Source organism: Cydia splendana, chromosome Z (genome assembly GCF_910591565.1).
Source record: "Cydia splendana chromosome Z, ilCydSple1.2, whole genome shotgun sequence".
Classification (NCBI taxonomy): Eukaryota; Metazoa; Arthropoda; class Insecta; order Lepidoptera; family Tortricidae; genus Cydia; species Cydia splendana.
The window spans coordinates 7,762,530-7,781,717 of record NC_085987.1 but is presented as its reverse complement, the minus strand read 5'-3'; the positions used below and the strand labels follow the sequence as shown (position 1 = coordinate 7,781,717).

Genomic DNA, 19,188 nt, shown 5'->3' with positions numbered 1-19,188 from the left:
TAATTTTAAATTGTTTTAAATATACATAGGTACCTATACTTACATAAATAAATGTTATGGAATAATTTTACACAAACCGACCTAGCCCTACAGCTCAGCTCAATAAGGCTTGTGTCGTGTATACGACTACATACACAAATAAATAAATAAATATTATAGGACATTAACTATAACACAAATTGACTAAGTCCCACTGTAAGCTCAATAAGGCTTGTGTTGTGGGTACTTAGACAACGATATATTTATAATGTATACATATTTATAAATACTGAAATACATAGAAAACACCCATGACTCAGGAACAAATATCTGTGTTAATCACACAAATAAATGCTCTTACTGGGATTCGAACCCAGGACCATCGGTTTCACAGGCCGGATCACTACTCACTAGGCCAGACCGGTCGTCGAACATAAGCTACTAAACTTTTTTTTATTATCAACATGTCTTAAGTACAGTAAGTACCTAATGAACTTAGGAAACCTTGAGATATAAGGGAACCGTGGATATTCAATCGACGAGTTAGAGACACAATAGTCATTGCCTAATTCAATATCCTGTCTATATTAAGAGCTGAAGCCGTTTAATTATTTATAGTTCAAATACACGCTGAAAATCGATAGAGTAATTGACCTGTCCTGATACGAGACCGACGGTTCGTATCGTTCATCTTCTCTCAAACACCAGATTCGGTTGACCTCCGAGACCCTGCGTCGGTGTCTAAGTTTCCGTGAGTTACGTAGCTTTAAAGGGTCTGCGTTTGGTGGCCGGTTAGGCGAGGTGGCTCAGAGCTCGTGACCCAATTTCGCAGCTGGTGGTTTCAGCAGCGACGTTGGGCGCCGCGGGGAGAGCGGGGCGCGCGGGCGGCGGGCGCGTGTCAATGCCGTTCGTTGACTCGACGAAGCAGCGGCGTCGGCGCGGCCTCCAGCTTACATAACCACCGACAATGAGCGGCGCTCGCCCACCGCAGCGCCGTGTCGTGTGTGCCGCTGCCGACCCATGCCGCTCACAACATCACGTACCTACTCTAACTACCATGAATATCCGACGGAAAATTGCGAAATTGTTTCACAGTTCATAATAATCTAGAGTTCGACTGTTACACTGAGACTCGGATCTATTCATTTTGGATGCAATGAATGAAACTTAAAGTTTAATCATCTTTATATTAAAAATATTTAATTTTATTAAGTTTTAGTTTTCACCGATCCTGACCTAATTACTTTGGATTCTTCCATGACATTTCGTCCGCATCTGCTCACTTTAAAATAGGTAATATTCCGGACCAGACACGGCTGCGGTGTCGCTTAACGATACTTAATACACAAAAAAACACATGAAAGCCGTTTCATTGACACATTGTTTTTTGGTTAAGGAGGGCGCAAAATCCTAGTTTCTTATATTGAATTTTTACACATTTTAATCAATGGGCAAATTCTATGAAAAATATTACACAGAAACAAGATTATATTTGCAAGCGCATACTCCAACCAAAACCTGAAAAGGTTTAGGTCGGCTCGATAGAAAAATAATCGCGATTATATGTCTAATTTTCATTTATTTCCAGGTGTAATTCGTTACCCTACCATAGCAATCTAATTTTAGTATAAAGTAGGTAGCTAGTGATAATATAAGTGAGGGATCTGACAAGCCAACATTTTAAACATCGCCATATCTTTTGTTTCCTTCTAATGTCCTGGCTTCACACCCCCTCTTAATAATTAAATTGTAAAATACTAAATGACTGACGACCTTCGTAAACAATAAAACCCTACTTACTTCGTTCTACCGTGTTTATTTCATAAAATTATAGTAAAGTCAATGTAGCAAATTCCGTCATAGGGACTATTCCGTCCACTGGCGATTTTCTCAAACAATGAACAAATTTGATAATTTCATCGACAAAGCAGCGATTGCTTTTAGTTTCAGCAATCAAAAGCAAATTTCTTTTTTCGTATTACGTTTGAAAATCAAAGAAAGACGCTCGTGGAAGGAATAGGCCCTATAACGGAATTAGCCACATTGACTTTACCTACTGGAAACGAATCATCTATTCCTATCCTACTCTTCTCTTTAAGGAAGGAAGTTGCTACATTTGCTGCGCATTGAGAGTAAGAGTTAAATCGTAAAAATATTTGTATTTCCCAGAATAGTGAGATGCAGCCTTTATAATAATAGGCCAATAACTTAGGTTTCGGCTGTCGCAGTAAAATACAAACATGGGACTTATCAGAATAAAATGTAACCTCGTAAAGAAAACCGAAAAGCAAAAATACCTAATAATAGAGCGCTATAATGAGAACCTTCTGTGCTTGCCAGGTCGTTCCTAACAAGTGCAGTAGTGTTCGTTTATAAAATGAATGAAATCCGCCCTACAATCTAGGTAAGGTCACCTCGCCTTCCCGTCAAATTTATGACGAACCATCAACATTCACGGAAAGCTAGCAAATAAGTATCATGAATGCAAATATCTAGTACCGAGATGCTTGAATGGGTGCTCCTGTGCTTGGATGGTATCGGTAGGGCGGGCGGCGCGAAGAGCCGAAAGTGAAAGATGCGCAGTCGCGGGGCGAGGGGGAGGAGTCGATGCGAGCGGAGTCGCGGCTCGCAGCTAGCGTGCAGAGTGCACTGCCGCAGCCTCACGCAAGCCAAACAAAACTTTAGTTAGTAACCTACTTCCGTACGAGCGCCGTGAGCGCGATACCCGCTCCGCTCGCGCCGCTCCGCTACTAGCTTTAGTACTGTGACCGTTTCAGTGTAACGTATATACTTGGTTAATGAACTCTATCGCTGCGATTTGGTTGAATGGACACACATGTGACCCGTGGACAAGAACTTTTTGCCAAAATGTTTTACGGTGAGAACTGTTACGATGTATTGTTTACTATTGTCCTGCTTTTGTTTTTTTTCTGTTGTTGTTCTACACGTTGGCATGCACTTTACAGTTGTCGTTCATTCATTATTATTATCAGACGGCCACGCACACACTGCACTAGCAACGCGTCTATTTTTTTATGCGAAAGTTGTACAAAAAAAAAATATTGTTGTGCCAAAAATCTGTGTTTTTTTTTTCCATCAAGTACATTATATACCAGACTTCAATCTTTATTTATGCGATGACATATTTCTTAAGTGTGCGTAGATGGAGGTATATTTATTTCATTTTGTATGATATCTCAGTAGATAATAAAAATCAGTAACTTTATAAGCTTTATATTTGATGCGGTCTAATAAATATAAATATACTTATACCCTACCAGTAAAAAGTTTAGTATAGAAGACAATTTGTGTAAAGTTAACTTTTACCAATTCTACCGCCATTTTTAACATCACTAAGTTTTACACGCTATGACGGTCCAGTCGGCCATCTTGGATTTTGCGTTGCAGTGTCGCCATCTAGTAGTTGTTTAGATTTTTTCTAATACAAAGCTCATTGCTCGCAATTTGTTCGCTCGTGTAGTAGGTATCGAAATTCTAGAAATTTCTTCTACTGTTAGATTTATGTTTCACCATGTTTTTAAACTATACAGAATAATGTTTTTTTTTGTAAGGGTGGTTTACCAAAGGTTCAGCGTCTTTGCTCTTTGTCTAATCTAATAGGTCACCGTTGGCTACGTTTAGTGCGACAACCAAGTTCTTCTATTTAGGTAGACGACGAATGCATATAATTAGGTACCTATATTGAGAAGGTCCCTAAGTGTACATTTAGAAACACTGGGAGTAGTGGAAAACAAACCCTACATGGTTGGCAATAGATTGGTGTTGTTAATTTACATAATAGCACAAATAACAAAAGAAATTGAACCAATTTCTTTTGTTAATTGATTATTGTATATATTTTTATTTGAATATAGCGTCTCTACGTATTATTCCATCTTAAGCCATTTATATTGTACAATTTATAAGTAAGTTATAAGTATTTATAAGTTAGTTTATAGGTAGGTTATTATTATTATTATCCTCTTACTTATTTCAACACATTTAAACTTTATTGAATATTGTTGACTTATAATTTAATCGTTGCTGACTATCACAATATTTATTTATAATACTTATTCATGGGTATAAAAACCAACACAAAACATGAGAAAATATAGATCAGAAAGGTTTAGTCCGTGGCGCTCACGACAAAAAAGTGCGATATACGGCAAATGATGATGATGGAATTTCCTTTTGCAGAGTTGCTCCTTTTGACTCACAGATTGATTTAGGAAGGGGAGCCAACCGAAGTTTTGATGCAAAATTTTGACTTAATGTGCCCCCCGAAATTTGTAAAAAAATAAGTTTTGCTATATGCTCAAGTTTGGTATCATTTTCGGGTAAATCGAGAATGCTGAATTCATTTCTGATATTTAATATATACGGTTTCATATAAATAATAAAAAAAATAAAAAATAAAAATTGTCATTTTATTTTTTTCCGAATAAATGCCTAATTTTTTTTTATATATACACAAAAAATAAAAATTTAATGAACAAGCTCTACTAACTATTTCTCGTTATAAAAAGTATACACATGGCATATTTATTTCTAAAAATGTAGAGTAAAAATGAAATGCAGACCTACTTTCGACCACCAGCTCACTGAATAATACAAATATATCAGTTACAGCTATGAGAATTACGGAGTTTGATGATGATGAGATACCCTTTAGCATAGTGAGTCCTTAGAACGCTTAGATCATTTTAGGAAGGACAGCCACCTTGATTTTTGGTGCGGTGGGGATGATTTGTACCATACAATCATACATTTATGAATGCATCTGTTTAGGTTTCTGCATTAAGTATGGTGTCATTATCGAGTAAATTAAAAGAAAAAAAAACAAAATGGACTAATAATTACATTCTTTCGTATTCTAAAGATTTTACTACCTATATATTTGTAAACACTCTTTAACATTGCTTATGCTCGGTGCACAACGTAATCCGATTTAAGGGACGTAACTATACGGAGGAAAATAATTTAAATATTAGTCAATATTTACATTATTAATTTGTATTTTGAAGATTTAATTACCTAAATGATTTCTTTCTTTTTATTTACTCGAAAATGTCACCAAACTTATTGCAGAAACCTAAACAGGTGCTTGCATAAATGTATGATTGTATGGGACAAATCACCCCACCTATCATCCCAGCCGTACCAAAAATCAAGGTGGCTCTCCTTCCTAAAATGATCTAAGGATTCTAAGGACTCACTATGTATAGTAAAAAGGGATCTCATTATCATCAAACGCCGTAAATCGCTTAGCTGTAGCTCACATCGTTGTATCTTGTTCAATGAGTGGTCGAAAGTAGGTCTACATTTCATTTTTTTTGTTCACATTAATGTAAAATAAATATGCCATATGTATACTTTTTATACGTAGGTCACTCGATAAGTTTTGAGATGCTCGTAATTCGAAAATGGAACGCAACTGAATTATATGTTTTTAAAAAGCAAATTTATTTAAAAATAGAACACAAGTTGCCGATTCACTCCAATTAAAAAAATGAATATGTTACAGTCATTTTTCCAAAACGGTTCCCGCGTTTTTTCTTTGAAACGATGGAGCTTAACCGCGAACATTTGCGTGCTATGATATTTTATGATTTTAAATTTGGTTTATCTGAACAATTGTGTTTGCAACGATTGCAGTCAGCGTTAGGAGATTCTGCTCCTTCACGGGCAACAGTTTTTAGATGGTTCAACGAATTTAAAAGGGGTAAAACCAGCCTCGAAGATGACCACCTATGTGGTCGCCCGCAAACAGCAGTAACTGCAGAAAACGTGTGGACTACTGAAATGTTGGTGCGAGAAGATCCACGAATAACATACAAGGACATAGAGAAGATCCTAGCGGTCAATTCGAGGAGCGTTAATATAATCCTACATCAATATCTTGGAGTGAGGAAGCTCTGTTGTCGTTAGATCCCGCGTTTGCTCTAACAAACTGATGAAGTTGCGATTTCTGCCCTTTCGGATCAAGACTGACAAAAATGTTTTCAAAGTTGGTTTAGATGAATGGAACTTTGAATATAGAATGATAGAGAGTATTTTGAAAAAATGTAATATAAATAGTGCTAATATCTTGAATAGTTTTTCTGTATCTCAAAACTTATCGAGTGACCTACGTAACGAGGAATAGTAGGGCTTTTCCTGATTTTTTAATTTTTTGTGTGCATATTAAAATAAGAAAAATATATGCTTTTATTCGAAAATAAATTAAATACCTAATTTTTGTTTTTCATTTTTATTTAATTATTTATATGAAACCGTATAAATTAAATATCAGTAACGAATTAAGCATCCTTGAGTTACACGAAAATGATACCAAACTTGACCACATAGCAAAACTTTATTTTTTACAAATTTTAGGGGGCACCCCCCCCCCCCCCCCTTAATTCAAATTTTGCATCAAAAATTCGATTGGCTCCCCTCCCAAATCAATCTGTGAGTCAAAAGGAGCAATCCTGCAAAAGGAAATTCCATCATCATCATTTGCCGTATGATTAAGTGAACACCAGGGACTAGTTGTTCACATCTTCCGTACAGAGCATAAGATTCTTGCGGAACAGAACCAAATTTTGCCGTAAGCCGCAATTTTCTAAAATAACCTTTGCACTGTATCTAGGTCATGTAGTACTGAGCCATTCATTCGTCACAATACCTACACAAAAGCCTCACAACACAGGCCTTCGTCGACCAGTCTCGGGTACGACCTATGTTAGTTAAAACGGTGCACTGTGTTAAAACTTGTTGATTTCAAGCCTTAATAACTTATATTCATAAAGGGCCGTTTGATACGGACTTATAGAACCTGCTAATTTTAAATAAAGCTACCAAATACACCTAAAAAATTAAATCATCGTCGCGATATGTGTGTACATGCTAGGGATTTTTTTAAATGAGCTTTGTTGGTGTTCCTTTATGAGAAGCAATTTTCCCAAAATAAACTTAAATTGAGGTATTATTTTTATTTCCTTGCGCTTTTTGAGAGAAACAATTTCATAGGAATTAACACTCCCTCCGTTTGGAAATTAACTGTCCGTCGACATTGATAAAATCATACTATCCTTTTCATTTCGATCTAACTTTATAAATGCCGCAATCGCTTTCATGGACGCCAGCGTCGTGTTTCATAGAATTTTTAAACTGTGTAAAAGCAGTAAGTAAATGTGAACCTTAACGCTTCCACTTAACGTATTCCTAAATCATCTTATGTTTCATGAAAACGCGCACACTTGGCAGGCGTGTGGGCTCTCGAAACTAGGTCGGTTCAGTGACCCATATGTTTACCTAACGATTGTGCGCGCCCGCCATAGCCTCGCGGCTTATCATTATCACCGTTCGCATTTTCGTTTAGGTTATCTACCAGGCAACCTGTCTCCCACTCATGATAACCGTCGGCAACGCAATTTGCAACCAATGCAGTTGTGAATACGGCTCGGTTTCCTTCGGCTGAAAATTACCGAAAATGTTTTTCATATCGTCGATAATTAATGCGTTTGACGTTTGTAGGTAAATCAGTATATTTTATTCGCTTACAATCAGGTTAATTGACGTACTAGGAGTACTCGTAATTAATCATATTAATATTTTTGGTATGGAATACAATATTTTGGGATAAAAATTTTCGTATCCGGAAGAATGTAATATGGAACCCTAAATGAAAACAATCGATATAAAGTAAACCCCTGAAAGGTAACATTCATTTAATTTGATTTAATCAACATGATTTGTCACGATTAGTCTATCGGTTGAAATGGAGTTAAAGGCTCTTATTAATACTAATACCGGGAAGAAGACCTTATAAAAGAACTCAGGGCGTTAAGAGGTAATAATAAGTGTAATTTAATAGAACCATTGTGTACCGATGTTTGACAGTAAATTCATTAATTTAATAAGGTACTGTCCCTAGGTATAAATTGAATAAGTAATGCTGCCAAAATTGACATTGAAACTTTCATGCAGCTTTCTCCTGGCATCCTAATGACGTTAAATGCGAGTCGGCCAGCAAGATTGATGCTCTCATGGATTAGATCGCGCTGACAGGCACTCGCCATATAAATGAAGTATCGCGGGCACGAACCACCTACAAATGAATAACCGAGCCCCTACCGCTTAATAGAATATGAATCTTCCGTGTCAGGAGTTAAAGATTAATATCCATTTACATGCCAACTTGACAGGAGTGTGTCTATCTGTACATATGTACATATCATGCGCCAAGGTTGGTGAAAGTTAATGACGTCACTTTTCCAACAGGCTAGTTTTGGCGAACTGTTTAGAAAAGTTATTAGGTATTGGAGAGAGTGGGGTTTGACAGTTTCAGCAGCTCCGCCCATCTATTTATAAAAACGATTGCCTTGCCATCTAAACTTTCCACGAGTAGGTATGATAACAAATACGCAAATAATAAGAAAACCAAAGATCCTACTTATTTAATCAATGCACATATCACGCATTTAATATTTAATTCCCTGTATCATACTCAACAGATCAACGTTTGTACTGTATAGTAAAGTAAACAAATTGCACAACACGATAATTCATATAACCTCTGAAGTCGTTACAGTACACAGGATTAACTTTCGACAACAATGCGCACAAGCGTGGATTCTTAATTAGTAGGTACCTAACCCAAGTTTGCCTTCAAACGCTTGAATCGACCATCGCCCTTCATTTTTGTTAGCGCCTTCCACACTTTGCCTACGAAGGTGAACGCATGGACCGTCACTAAGTTCATCGCAGTCATTACAATTACAGCGTTGGTTTGTGAGAGGAGGATAGATTGATTACGTAGTACGTTGTTCATAGTTTAGTCTAGTGCGCGGTATGGGCTTAAGGTCGCTTGGACAAAACGTAGATGCGTCAACGAACCCTGCAAGGTGACAGCGGCAGCAATGTAACTAGTTACATCTGTGGCGCCGGGAGTAATAAAACACGTGTAACAAATTTTCAATTTAATTTAATACATAATACGAGTATATAAAGCCACGGAATATATATATGTCGAACGAAGCTCTTAGTACAAACAGAAACTTATACCTAATTCGTGCAGGATTGTAGATATCGAGAGAGAGTCTATATGTGTGTCCTCGAAACGTCGCAGGTCATTTTAAATCTTAAGTAGGTATACGCGGTTTACAATTTTTAATCAAAAGGCGCCTGATTGATTGAATGAAATCATAATATTTATAAAATCGTATGATATTTTATATTGTACAGATACAGAGAAATCATAAATCCAATATGAATACCTAACAAAATTATAATCAGATTACAATATAAAAATAAATAAATATGTAAAATTTTATTCTTCATTCACGCGAATCTTAAACCACTTTCAGAGAACATACTATCTCCCGCTGCCACTGCATGTTATGCAACTAGAGATGCAACTATGTCGATAACATTTCTGCGAAAGCATAAGCAGATCACGCATCCGCTTTATAATCACTAATCGTTGGCTAAATATAAGTACCATTCGAGCCTAAATAGTAGTAAATTCATCGTATACTCATCATGGGGCCTTCCCAATTTTGTAATAAAAATGAGATTCATCTGGTGCTCACGACACAATCCTGGGGCGCGTTGGTGGCCGGGGACCAGTGACATTTCGCCCGCCGTGCCCCCTGTAATCACGCCACTCTTTATAATATGCCTCACATTAATTACAGTTTGCCTACCAACGTTAAAATTTAAAAAAAATATCTAGTTGCTACGCTAGTAGTTACTGTTGACCCAAACATATCTGGGTATGATTTCCTCAAGAAATAAATCTAAATAGAAGCTTCATTTTTATATCGCCATAAACTATAAGGTGGTATACTCGTATCTACTTTCAGGCCTGTGTTTATACAGGAATATTTAGTAGAAAGGCTACGTCTTCAGCTGACATAAAGTGCTCGTTCTAGTTCCAAAACGGGCACATCCATATAATTTATATCCGCTAATTTATACCGTGAGCATTTATATGACATATTCCAAGGAATACTAGAACGTATTTGTTCAAGTTTTATTGTATACTAAAATGGCTATATACGGTAACAGTCAATAATACAAAGCATAGCCTTATTAACAACTGTAATGCATTACGTATAATTTCTATAATAAGTGCAAAAAAAGCCACAAGTGCCACAGCTAATGTATCTTTATGTGAAGGTATTGCAAATTATTAGATATGTTCAGACCATAATTACAGAAAATAAAGATAAATGTATCATAAATTTAAACTGAATATTTACAGCTAAAAAGTAAAATATTACTTAATCATACTGTATTCATAAGCGTAGGAACATTTGTTCAATGCCTATTTCTTGGCAGTCTGCACAAAAATTTTCCAGTGGCCTCAAAAACTGACACGCGGAATATTTCAAATAAAACAATTGTATTTAAGTACACATCTTGTAATAGACTGCATACACTCACTTTACATTGATGTAAGTATTGTATTCAATATTTAAATGAACCTAACGATTAGTTAGTCACAGTTAAATTACATGAATATAATCAGATGAAATAAATAAAATAAATCTGTTTTCAAGAGTAATACAACAACGATAGAACAATGGGTCATTTCGTATGAAAACTATACAAAAATTGACCCATTTTTATTGTCCCAATTAGACGTAAGATAGTGACTGCAACCTGTAACAATAATATTTATGTTTAAGTAACAATTTGTTCTAAGATGAGTTATTTTGTTATTCGATAGCATCTTATCAACTGTTTGTTCCTTTTGTTATCGCATAGACGTTGTATTGTATGTCCTTAGAAAGTGTGTTACTGGCTTCAAGGAATTAATGTACGTACGGCAAACAATAGTACAGCTTAATAGTGCACATTTTTTCGTTTTATTTTATTGTTATTTTTAATAAGTACTTAGATTGTCGTTAAAGTAGTTGCTTTTAAATTTCAGAAATGACGCGTTTTATAATACTGACAGACTTGAATTCAGTGTTATCAATATCAAGTGCGTCACACTCATACAACATACTCTTAACAGCGCACGCACTCGCACTTGCGCGATGCACTGATATTCAAATCAAATTAGTGCGAGAATATCGTGTTTTTTTTTTAAATATACTCTTTATTATAGACGCTGCCGATTAACCGGCGTATTCAAATTTTTATAAGAGGATACGTTTGGGAAGTTATGGTACCTACCATTAAAAAAATATACTTCATAGTAACCTTAGCTACCCTATCATAATAATTCAGCACATAATTGTTAGTACTCGCTTTAATATCGCATACTCATGTTTATTTACATCGTGTTGTTACACCCGTGGTCGTTAGAAGTCGTAGGTAGGTACAGTCCAATCCACAAATACCTTTTCACTAAACTATGAAATGACCGTGTGAACATGTTTATTCTGATTTTTATACCATTGTGGATATGATTACTTAATGGAGAACAAATTTGTTTAAAATTATTTATTATATAAATTATTTTCTAATTGGAACTAATTTTCCTCGCCTTAAAAACCTTAATGTTCCTCATAGTTCCAAGTGGACTTCCAATTTACCCCCATGCGATTAAAAGTATACATAATAAATACAACAAATATACATAGCTATATTATCTGACATTCGATGACGAAGTCGCGAACAGCAGTTAAATGACAATTTTATAACTATGTCATCATTGACCCTAATTTTAGACAACCGCCAGCCAAAGAGAATAGATAGTATAGAGGGGTTATGTCATAGTAAATTTTGTAGTCACAGTAAATTTACTGCCATCTATCGACACACGACTAAAACTCAAAATGAAAACGTATAAAATTATCAAAAAATGTATATATATGGATATATGATTTATTATTTTTATATCATTTTACCCATGTTCATTCACTGATATTAAAATAAATAAATTTTAACATAGTAATTTTACATATTTATTTAGTGTTAAAATTGTTAAATATGAAACGGTGTCGTCACGCCATCTAGCCGAGCATAGGCCAAAGGTGTGTGCGCCATCTATCCGAGAATGACTTTTTCTTGATTTCCGAGGCACGTTTTTTCCTTAGACTTTATTCATCTTATACGAAGTTACATATGTCTTTGCGCCAGCGAAGCATGTGCTAGCAGCTAAAGTAATGTCATGCTGCGACTAGTGATCCAAAGGACTCGTGCCTTTTAGCTCTTTTTTTAAGGCTCGCCTCATTTCTTGACGCCTAAAAGGCTAAAAGCCTATTTAGCCCTTTAGCCCCCGAGCCTAGTTCTATTTAAGATCCTAGACTCTTGGGGCTAATAACCTTATTAAGGCTTGGGGCTAAAGAGCTAAATAGGCTTCTTTTTAGGGGCTTAATAAGGTTATTAGCCCCAAGAGTCTAGGCTCTTAAATAGAACTAGGCTCGGGGGCTAAAGAGCTAAACAGGCTTTTAGCCGTTTAGGCGTCAAGAGATGAGGCGAGCCCTAAAAAATAGAGCTCCAAAGGCTCGAGTCTTTTGGATCACTAGCTGCGACCATAATATCCTCGTAGACACCCTTGATACTTTATTTAGTTACAATATTTTACTTCTCTAAAATGTTAGTGTGGCTAGAGGGTATAAATTAGCAGCCCAATCGCGGAATCAAACCCACAATTCAGTAATTGAGGTGTCATGAACAGTAATCACCGTAAAACACTATAGAATCTATAGATCATAGTAATACAGTCAAAGTCTAAAATATCGATACGGCTATGGCGCCACAAATATGTGTACACGACCTATTTAATTGCCTGGACATTAAATAAGGTAGTGTTTAGACATTTTTGTCCCTTTATCCGTATCCATACTTTAGAGTCTTTAGACCATGACTGACCTAACAAAATAGCAAAACTATTTTCTAACAAGTTCGGGAGTTCGGTCATGATAATGAGGTAGGCAGAATTTCAGTTTGTTACTGAGACGTACGTTCTTTTGTTAGAATAATTTGTAGAAAGTTATTTTAGCCTAAGAATATTATGTCTGAAATGCCAATTAGTCAATGTTTAGTTCTCAGGAAAAGGTGTTTAATTGAGGTAGCAGCTTACGTCGTAGAGCATCAATAGTAACGGCTAAGTGCCCACTGGCCAAGGTCCCTTTATCAACAGAGGGCCTACCGCGAAGCACGTTCGACGTGTTGCCTCCCTGTCACACTTACGTACGAATTTACAAGTGGAACAGAGAGGCAACACGTCGAACGTGGTTCGCGGTAGGCCCTCAGAACGACATAAATCGGCTACTCTAAAAGCTGACGGTAATAACAGGATGTAGTAGGTGCAATCACCTACAGAATGATCGTGACTATGGCGTCGCTCGATAAAGGCCTAAATAGTGCTAGTATTTGTTACGACTTATTAGAAACGAGTCATACGAGTATCCTCCTGAGTTCCAGAAGCAACTGTTTTGTTTTGGAATTGGAACCGTCTGTTATTCAATAATAGCTTTTGATATAGGTACTCGTATACAATGTACAATATGTACCTACACATGGCCTCAGAGGGTATGAGACATATTAGTACTAATTTTGATTATAGTAGCACCTCTTTAATGTACATATTTAGTTATATGTAATTTTTCCAACTCCCTGACTATATATTTTAAAATTGAAGTACAACTTGCTTGAGCTAGTTTTCGGCAAAATACAGCTTTGTTTTTTGTTTTTCGTATTAGAATCATACATGTTAAAACTAAGAATAGTCGGCTAGTGTAGGTACACTAAGGTATTGCAGAAAACTAGGTACCTATAACTACCTATTTGAATCTCTGGAGCCGCCATTAACAGGCGTTCCCCTCTGTCGAAAATAGGCGGCCAATGGTCAACCACATGTCAACCATATGTATGGACTGACGTTTATCTGACATGACGTACCTATACATTTGATGTGCCCCTCCCCCGCAATAAACGGCAGACTATTTTGTACCGAAAATTTTAGACATGGCGTCTCCGTTGGTTATATCCTCTAAGATTTGAATGGCCGAGCGAGCCGAGGATAAAAATTTACAAAATTATAAGTATGTGCACACAATGTAATTTTCAATCACACTCTCTAATCGAATTGGCTCTATTTTATCAATCAATATTATGACTATATTGACAGGCCATCTTTTTATACTTATTGTTTTATTACAAGTGAGCCCGAGTTTATCCTAAGTAGTTGACCTTTATACCACGAAATTGAAAGCATTTTGTGCATAATTAGAATCAAATTAGTACTTCAAAGCGAGCGTATAGAACGTTCTTGCGGTAACAAAGGGGAGTCCGTGACTCGTGCGCATTGTCGGCGCAAAGGTCCGGTGGCAAGGCCGGTGCGGGGCGGCGCCCGCGCTCCTGCGTGGGAACCTACCGGGCCCACGTAACATCTCAACTGTTGTCGTTGAGACGGTACTGCTCGGCTTACAGATTACATATTAATTCCCATAAAACTTTGTATAAATCACTGACTTACAATGATAACATTAAATATAACGCGAAAAGAGCGGCAGAAACTGGTTAAAAACTAAAAACGTACGTTTCTGGTTGAAGAAATGTCACTTTTAACACTGAAAGATCAGATCTATACCTAACTAATCCAGATCGAACATATAACCTGTTATTAAAATCAGAATACGCCTGTATGTGTTTTAATCACACTTGCCCGTAAAGAATTATTGTTCATAAGTTTTGTTGTAAAATAAACACAATCATAAGGGCTAATTAAGATATATCTCACACTATTTCATATCTTGTAGTATATTACCTCAACAATTAGCAGAATTGCGGACCAATATTTATAGTTTTGTTGTAAGTATTTAATATTTATTTTGAATTAATAATACATTCGGCCTTTGCCCAGCAATGGCAAAGGCAGCACACTCAAATAGGCTAGGAAAAAAAATACATTCGTTCCCTTGCTAGGTGATAAGAAACTTTAAGTGTGATTTAGTGAGTAGAAGCCTTCACATTTCATAAGTAATTTACCTACTATATAAAAAATATAGCTTACACTCATTTTAATTCATAATTCATATTGGCAAAAAGAAGCAACGTGAACTAAATATTTCATTTAGCTAGTGAAGGGTCAGCGACCTGCAAATCAAATCTAACACCAAAGACATTCTTATGGAAAGTGAGCACATCTATTCTATATATAGATAGTGACCTTTCGCTTGGATGCGTCAGCCAAAGCAACGTGATGTAATGGCATTACCCACACAGTCATAGCTAGTTACACCGTTATGCATCTGTGTGTGTGTGATCGAAAGTGAAAGCTGAGGTCTGAATGGGGTCTGACCGACGAGGGGCAGTGCAGCGCGCAGTCAATGTCGATATCGATATTCAATGGCGTGTTCGATTAATCCCTTCGTCTATTGATTAATCAGTACTTCCTAGACTTGACTAAGGGTCGCATGCACCAAACCGTTTGTCACTGTTAAAGTTTCGTTAAAATTGGATGGAAAGTTTCATACTCCGCTAATTGTGGTTGATGCAACTGGCCTGATAGGGCTGTGGTTGGCAATAGTAGATTGTTAACCAAGGGTTGAAAGGCACCCATTTCTGTCGAGGTAGTTTGACGCTCGAACGCAGTGAGAGCGCCAGTAGTCCGAGACGGAAATGGGTGCCTTTCACCCGAGTTAAACACTCTACTTTTCATATCGAATGCGAGGAAACCAAACAAGACAAGGCAATTTCGCAAAATCAGTAATTGAAGTACCTAATAGACCTACGGCCATGATTTATTTCCTTAGGACTTACTTGCAATCGGAGACTTTACATGTGTGAAGATTAATAACCCCTAGCAAAAATCATGTACCTAGGTATTTATTACGAAAACACACATTTTTTAACAAACTGCAGTAATTTTAAAATGATTTGTTCATTAAAGTATGAAAATCAGCGGGATTGCCTCTTACTTTTTTATTTTTATACTTTTTTTCGTTCTAAAAGCCGCAACAGACTACCGGACCGCACCGCGACCTTGGTGCGCCGCACCACATAATAACATAATAAAAGTATTTTAAATATGAAATAACAATTTAATTAATAATATAAGAAAGTTTTATCTTGTATTTTATTTTATTTTCATGAATATAGTGCTAAATAACTTTAAAAACCATTTTAATATCGTACAAACGTTTAACTGTGGCTGTATAAGATTCTGCCTTTGCTCATTTACGCAAGTGTAAGGTTTAAAAAAATATTTTTGGTGTATTCCTTTTGGTTCCCGCCTTATGAAATCGAGTAAATAGAATTCAACGAAAGAAATCAAGAATAATTTGTTTTTAACAATTTACTTACTTACATCATTTTTTATAAAAAAAAAGGATCAACGTGGGATTAGTAAAATTAAACAATTACCAATTGTTCCAGGCGAGGAAATAAAGACACTATTTTTCCATTTTGTTTCCACCCAGTTGTTCGTGGGACGGGGACGCAGAGGAGTGCACCACTTTTCTGCGCTAGAGCATAAACGTATCACTTTCTGCGCACCTTTTAGAACAACAACGAGCCACCCACGAGCATCAGATATGAAAAGACTTTTGCGTCAATACTCTCCTATTGAAAAATAAATATCGCACCCCTCATTTAAATGGTTTAGAAAATCTCGGAGTTTAGGTGAGACATACCGCGCCATCTAGTTAGAAAGTATTGTAGCATAGGTACGGGGCACTTTGTTCCCATCAAGCCCAACAATTCATTTAATTTGTTGTAGGTTATATGTCGTCTTTTTTAAACACCTCTCGACCTGTCGACTACTTTGTATTACATGTAACCATTTAAAATAACTCCATAGAACCTACTAAGTAGTCGGCGAGGGTAATTCACCAACGCCACCTAAAGTTACGTTTCAGAAAAAAACTTACTGATGAGTTATGTCAATAACATCAGGATCATTTTCAGTACCTAGGCTCGGTGATCACGAATAAAGGGACCTGTGAACCGGAGATACGCAGACGTATCGGCATGGCTAAGACAGCTATGACCCAACTCGGCAAAATATGGAAAGACAGGAATATTTTGAACCGCACCAAAATACATAGAATAGAATAGAATAGAATTGATTTATTCGTAAGCACAAACAATCGGTACAATACATTACATTATATAAAAGAAAACATAAAATAAGATTAAAGTGCCACGAAATGGTCCCATCTCAGCATGTTGCTGGTGGCTTCCAGCGCTGATCTTCCGATGAGACCATCAAGTGAGAAGAATCACGGGAGGTAACAGACAAGAAGAAGAAAGAAATAGAAATAACATACAGTAAACAAATAGTCAAATAAGAAAAAAATATTAAAAATTAAAGTTACACAGCAAGAAGTTACAACATAACTACTATTTACAACTAAGATTATTTAATACATAAAACAAACATCGTGCTCGCAATCGCTGTATCGATCCGGTCCGACCATACCTTGGCTGAGCATTACAGCTGCATATACTCCTAGCGCCAACGGTGGCTACATCTCGTCCGCACACTTGTCTTCTCCATATTTCTCTATGGGGCCGAAACCTGGACGCTGAAAACCGCTGATAGGCAGAGGATCGACGCTTTCGAAATGTGGTGCTGGCGCCCACCGCACAAACGCCTCGGTCCTCAAAGAACTCAGAATGGAGAACACCCAACGTCTGCCCTCTATATGTCTACACCATATTGTTACCTACTTTGGCCATATCGCACGAAGAGGGGCCAACAATTTAGAAAAACTAGTGGTGACGGGAAAGGTCGAGGGTAAAAGACCTAGAGGACGAAGTCCAAAGAGATGGTCGGACCAGATCTCCGAACAGCTGGAGCTACCTGTTACCACCGCCCTCCATCAAGCCACAGACCGAAACAGTTGGAGGCAATTTTTAAAGCGCAAGTGGAGTCACGATCCTTAGCAATGGGGGAGCAATTAAGAAGAGATGTCAATAACACCACCACCAACAACAACAATTTACACCAAAATTACGCAAGCAAATTAATATAAAATATGTGACTTGAAAGGAAATATTTTGCATAAAATCCGTGCTTGGTTACATACAGCACCGATAGCATTAGCATCGTTTGATGTCATTATCATACCTGCCCATAAAAGCAGTCAAAACAACAACAAATAAATAATGATCACGCCATCACTTTCCCCGTCGGCGGGCGGCTCTAGCCCACGTGCGCGGTCCTACGGGAGGTACCGTTACCGCGCACGCGTGTACTCCCGTTACCGCAGCGCACACGAGGTACCGTTACCCCGTCTACGGCGCCCGCGCCGCCTAGACCCATTACTCTCGCTTTCCGTTTGAGGCCTTCCTCTTTTTGTTCGAGCTACGTCATGCTATATAGACTTAGGGGCTATTCATAAATTACGTCATTTCAAATAAGGGGGGGGGGGGGTCTGGACATCGGATGATGGTAGCATGACGTAGGAGGAAACGGGGTCATTCGAAGCATGATTTTTGGATAATTTTAGGGGGGGGGGGGTCAAAAATCGTCAAAAATCGATGACGTAGTTTATGGACAGCCCCTTACAAGTTCGTCCACTTTGTGCCTATTTGAGTTATTAATGTTTTCTTTAGACAACGTCTTCTTTCACGTCTGACCCGTAGCGTTTTTGATTGCTATTGTCTTATATTTTAAACGGGTTTTGCAATTCACCACCAACGTTCTATACATTTTTTTATTTACAATACAAAATAAAAACTATGACTTACTCTCAAAAATATTTGTGTCATTTCCTTTTTTAAACCTTTGTAATTAGCCCAAACTCCATGTGATTGTTTCCTGGGAAGATAGCGCCTATTCACACGCGGTTGACGTATTTATATTAAACTACGACAGATCACTTATTTAAAACCCAGTCACGCCACAAATGTGAATAACATATGATATGCTCAACCTCGAAAAAGAGCGGTCGTTACTCGCAGAAGCGAAACTTTTTTCGGTTAAAATTAAAGTAATTATTTATCCCACCACTCGGACAAAAGATATAACCGCAGGCGCAAGAAAACTTTTAAAACCTTGACCACGGGTGACTGACATTAAAATCGCACGCTGCTTTCACGGCCCAATCAGGTGCCGTTGTATAACTGAACCGACTTTCCATTTCTTTACCAAGTTCTTTGCGAGGTAGATAATAAAAATAGGTAATACAACTACATGCATTACTCATGTGAATTTGCATAACTAATTTATGCAAACAAAACTAAATAAAAAAAATACTGTGGATTATTTAATGTGTGTAAAAATGAATTACAATGTGATTTCATTCAAAGTTA

The 19,188-nt window shown here is 37.1% G+C and overlaps 1 protein-coding gene across 3 annotated transcripts in view; it reads left to right on the top strand.

Annotated features, from left to right (window-relative positions):
• Positions 1-2,466: 2,466 nt before the first annotated feature.
• The window catches only part of LOC134804196 (hormone receptor 4), a 59,781-nt gene continuing 43,059 nt past the window's right edge, over positions 2,467-19,188 (top strand). For 2 of the 3 annotated variants that reach the window (XM_063777145.1, XM_063777146.1), the window contains exon 1: positions 2,467-2,857. In XM_063777145.1, coding sequence (XP_063633215.1) covers positions 2,806-2,857 — 52 coding nt within the window. In that variant the 5' untranslated portion in view covers positions 2,467-2,805. The remainder of the gene's footprint in view (positions 2,858-19,188) is intronic. The other variant, XM_063777147.1, reaches the window with a different exon arrangement.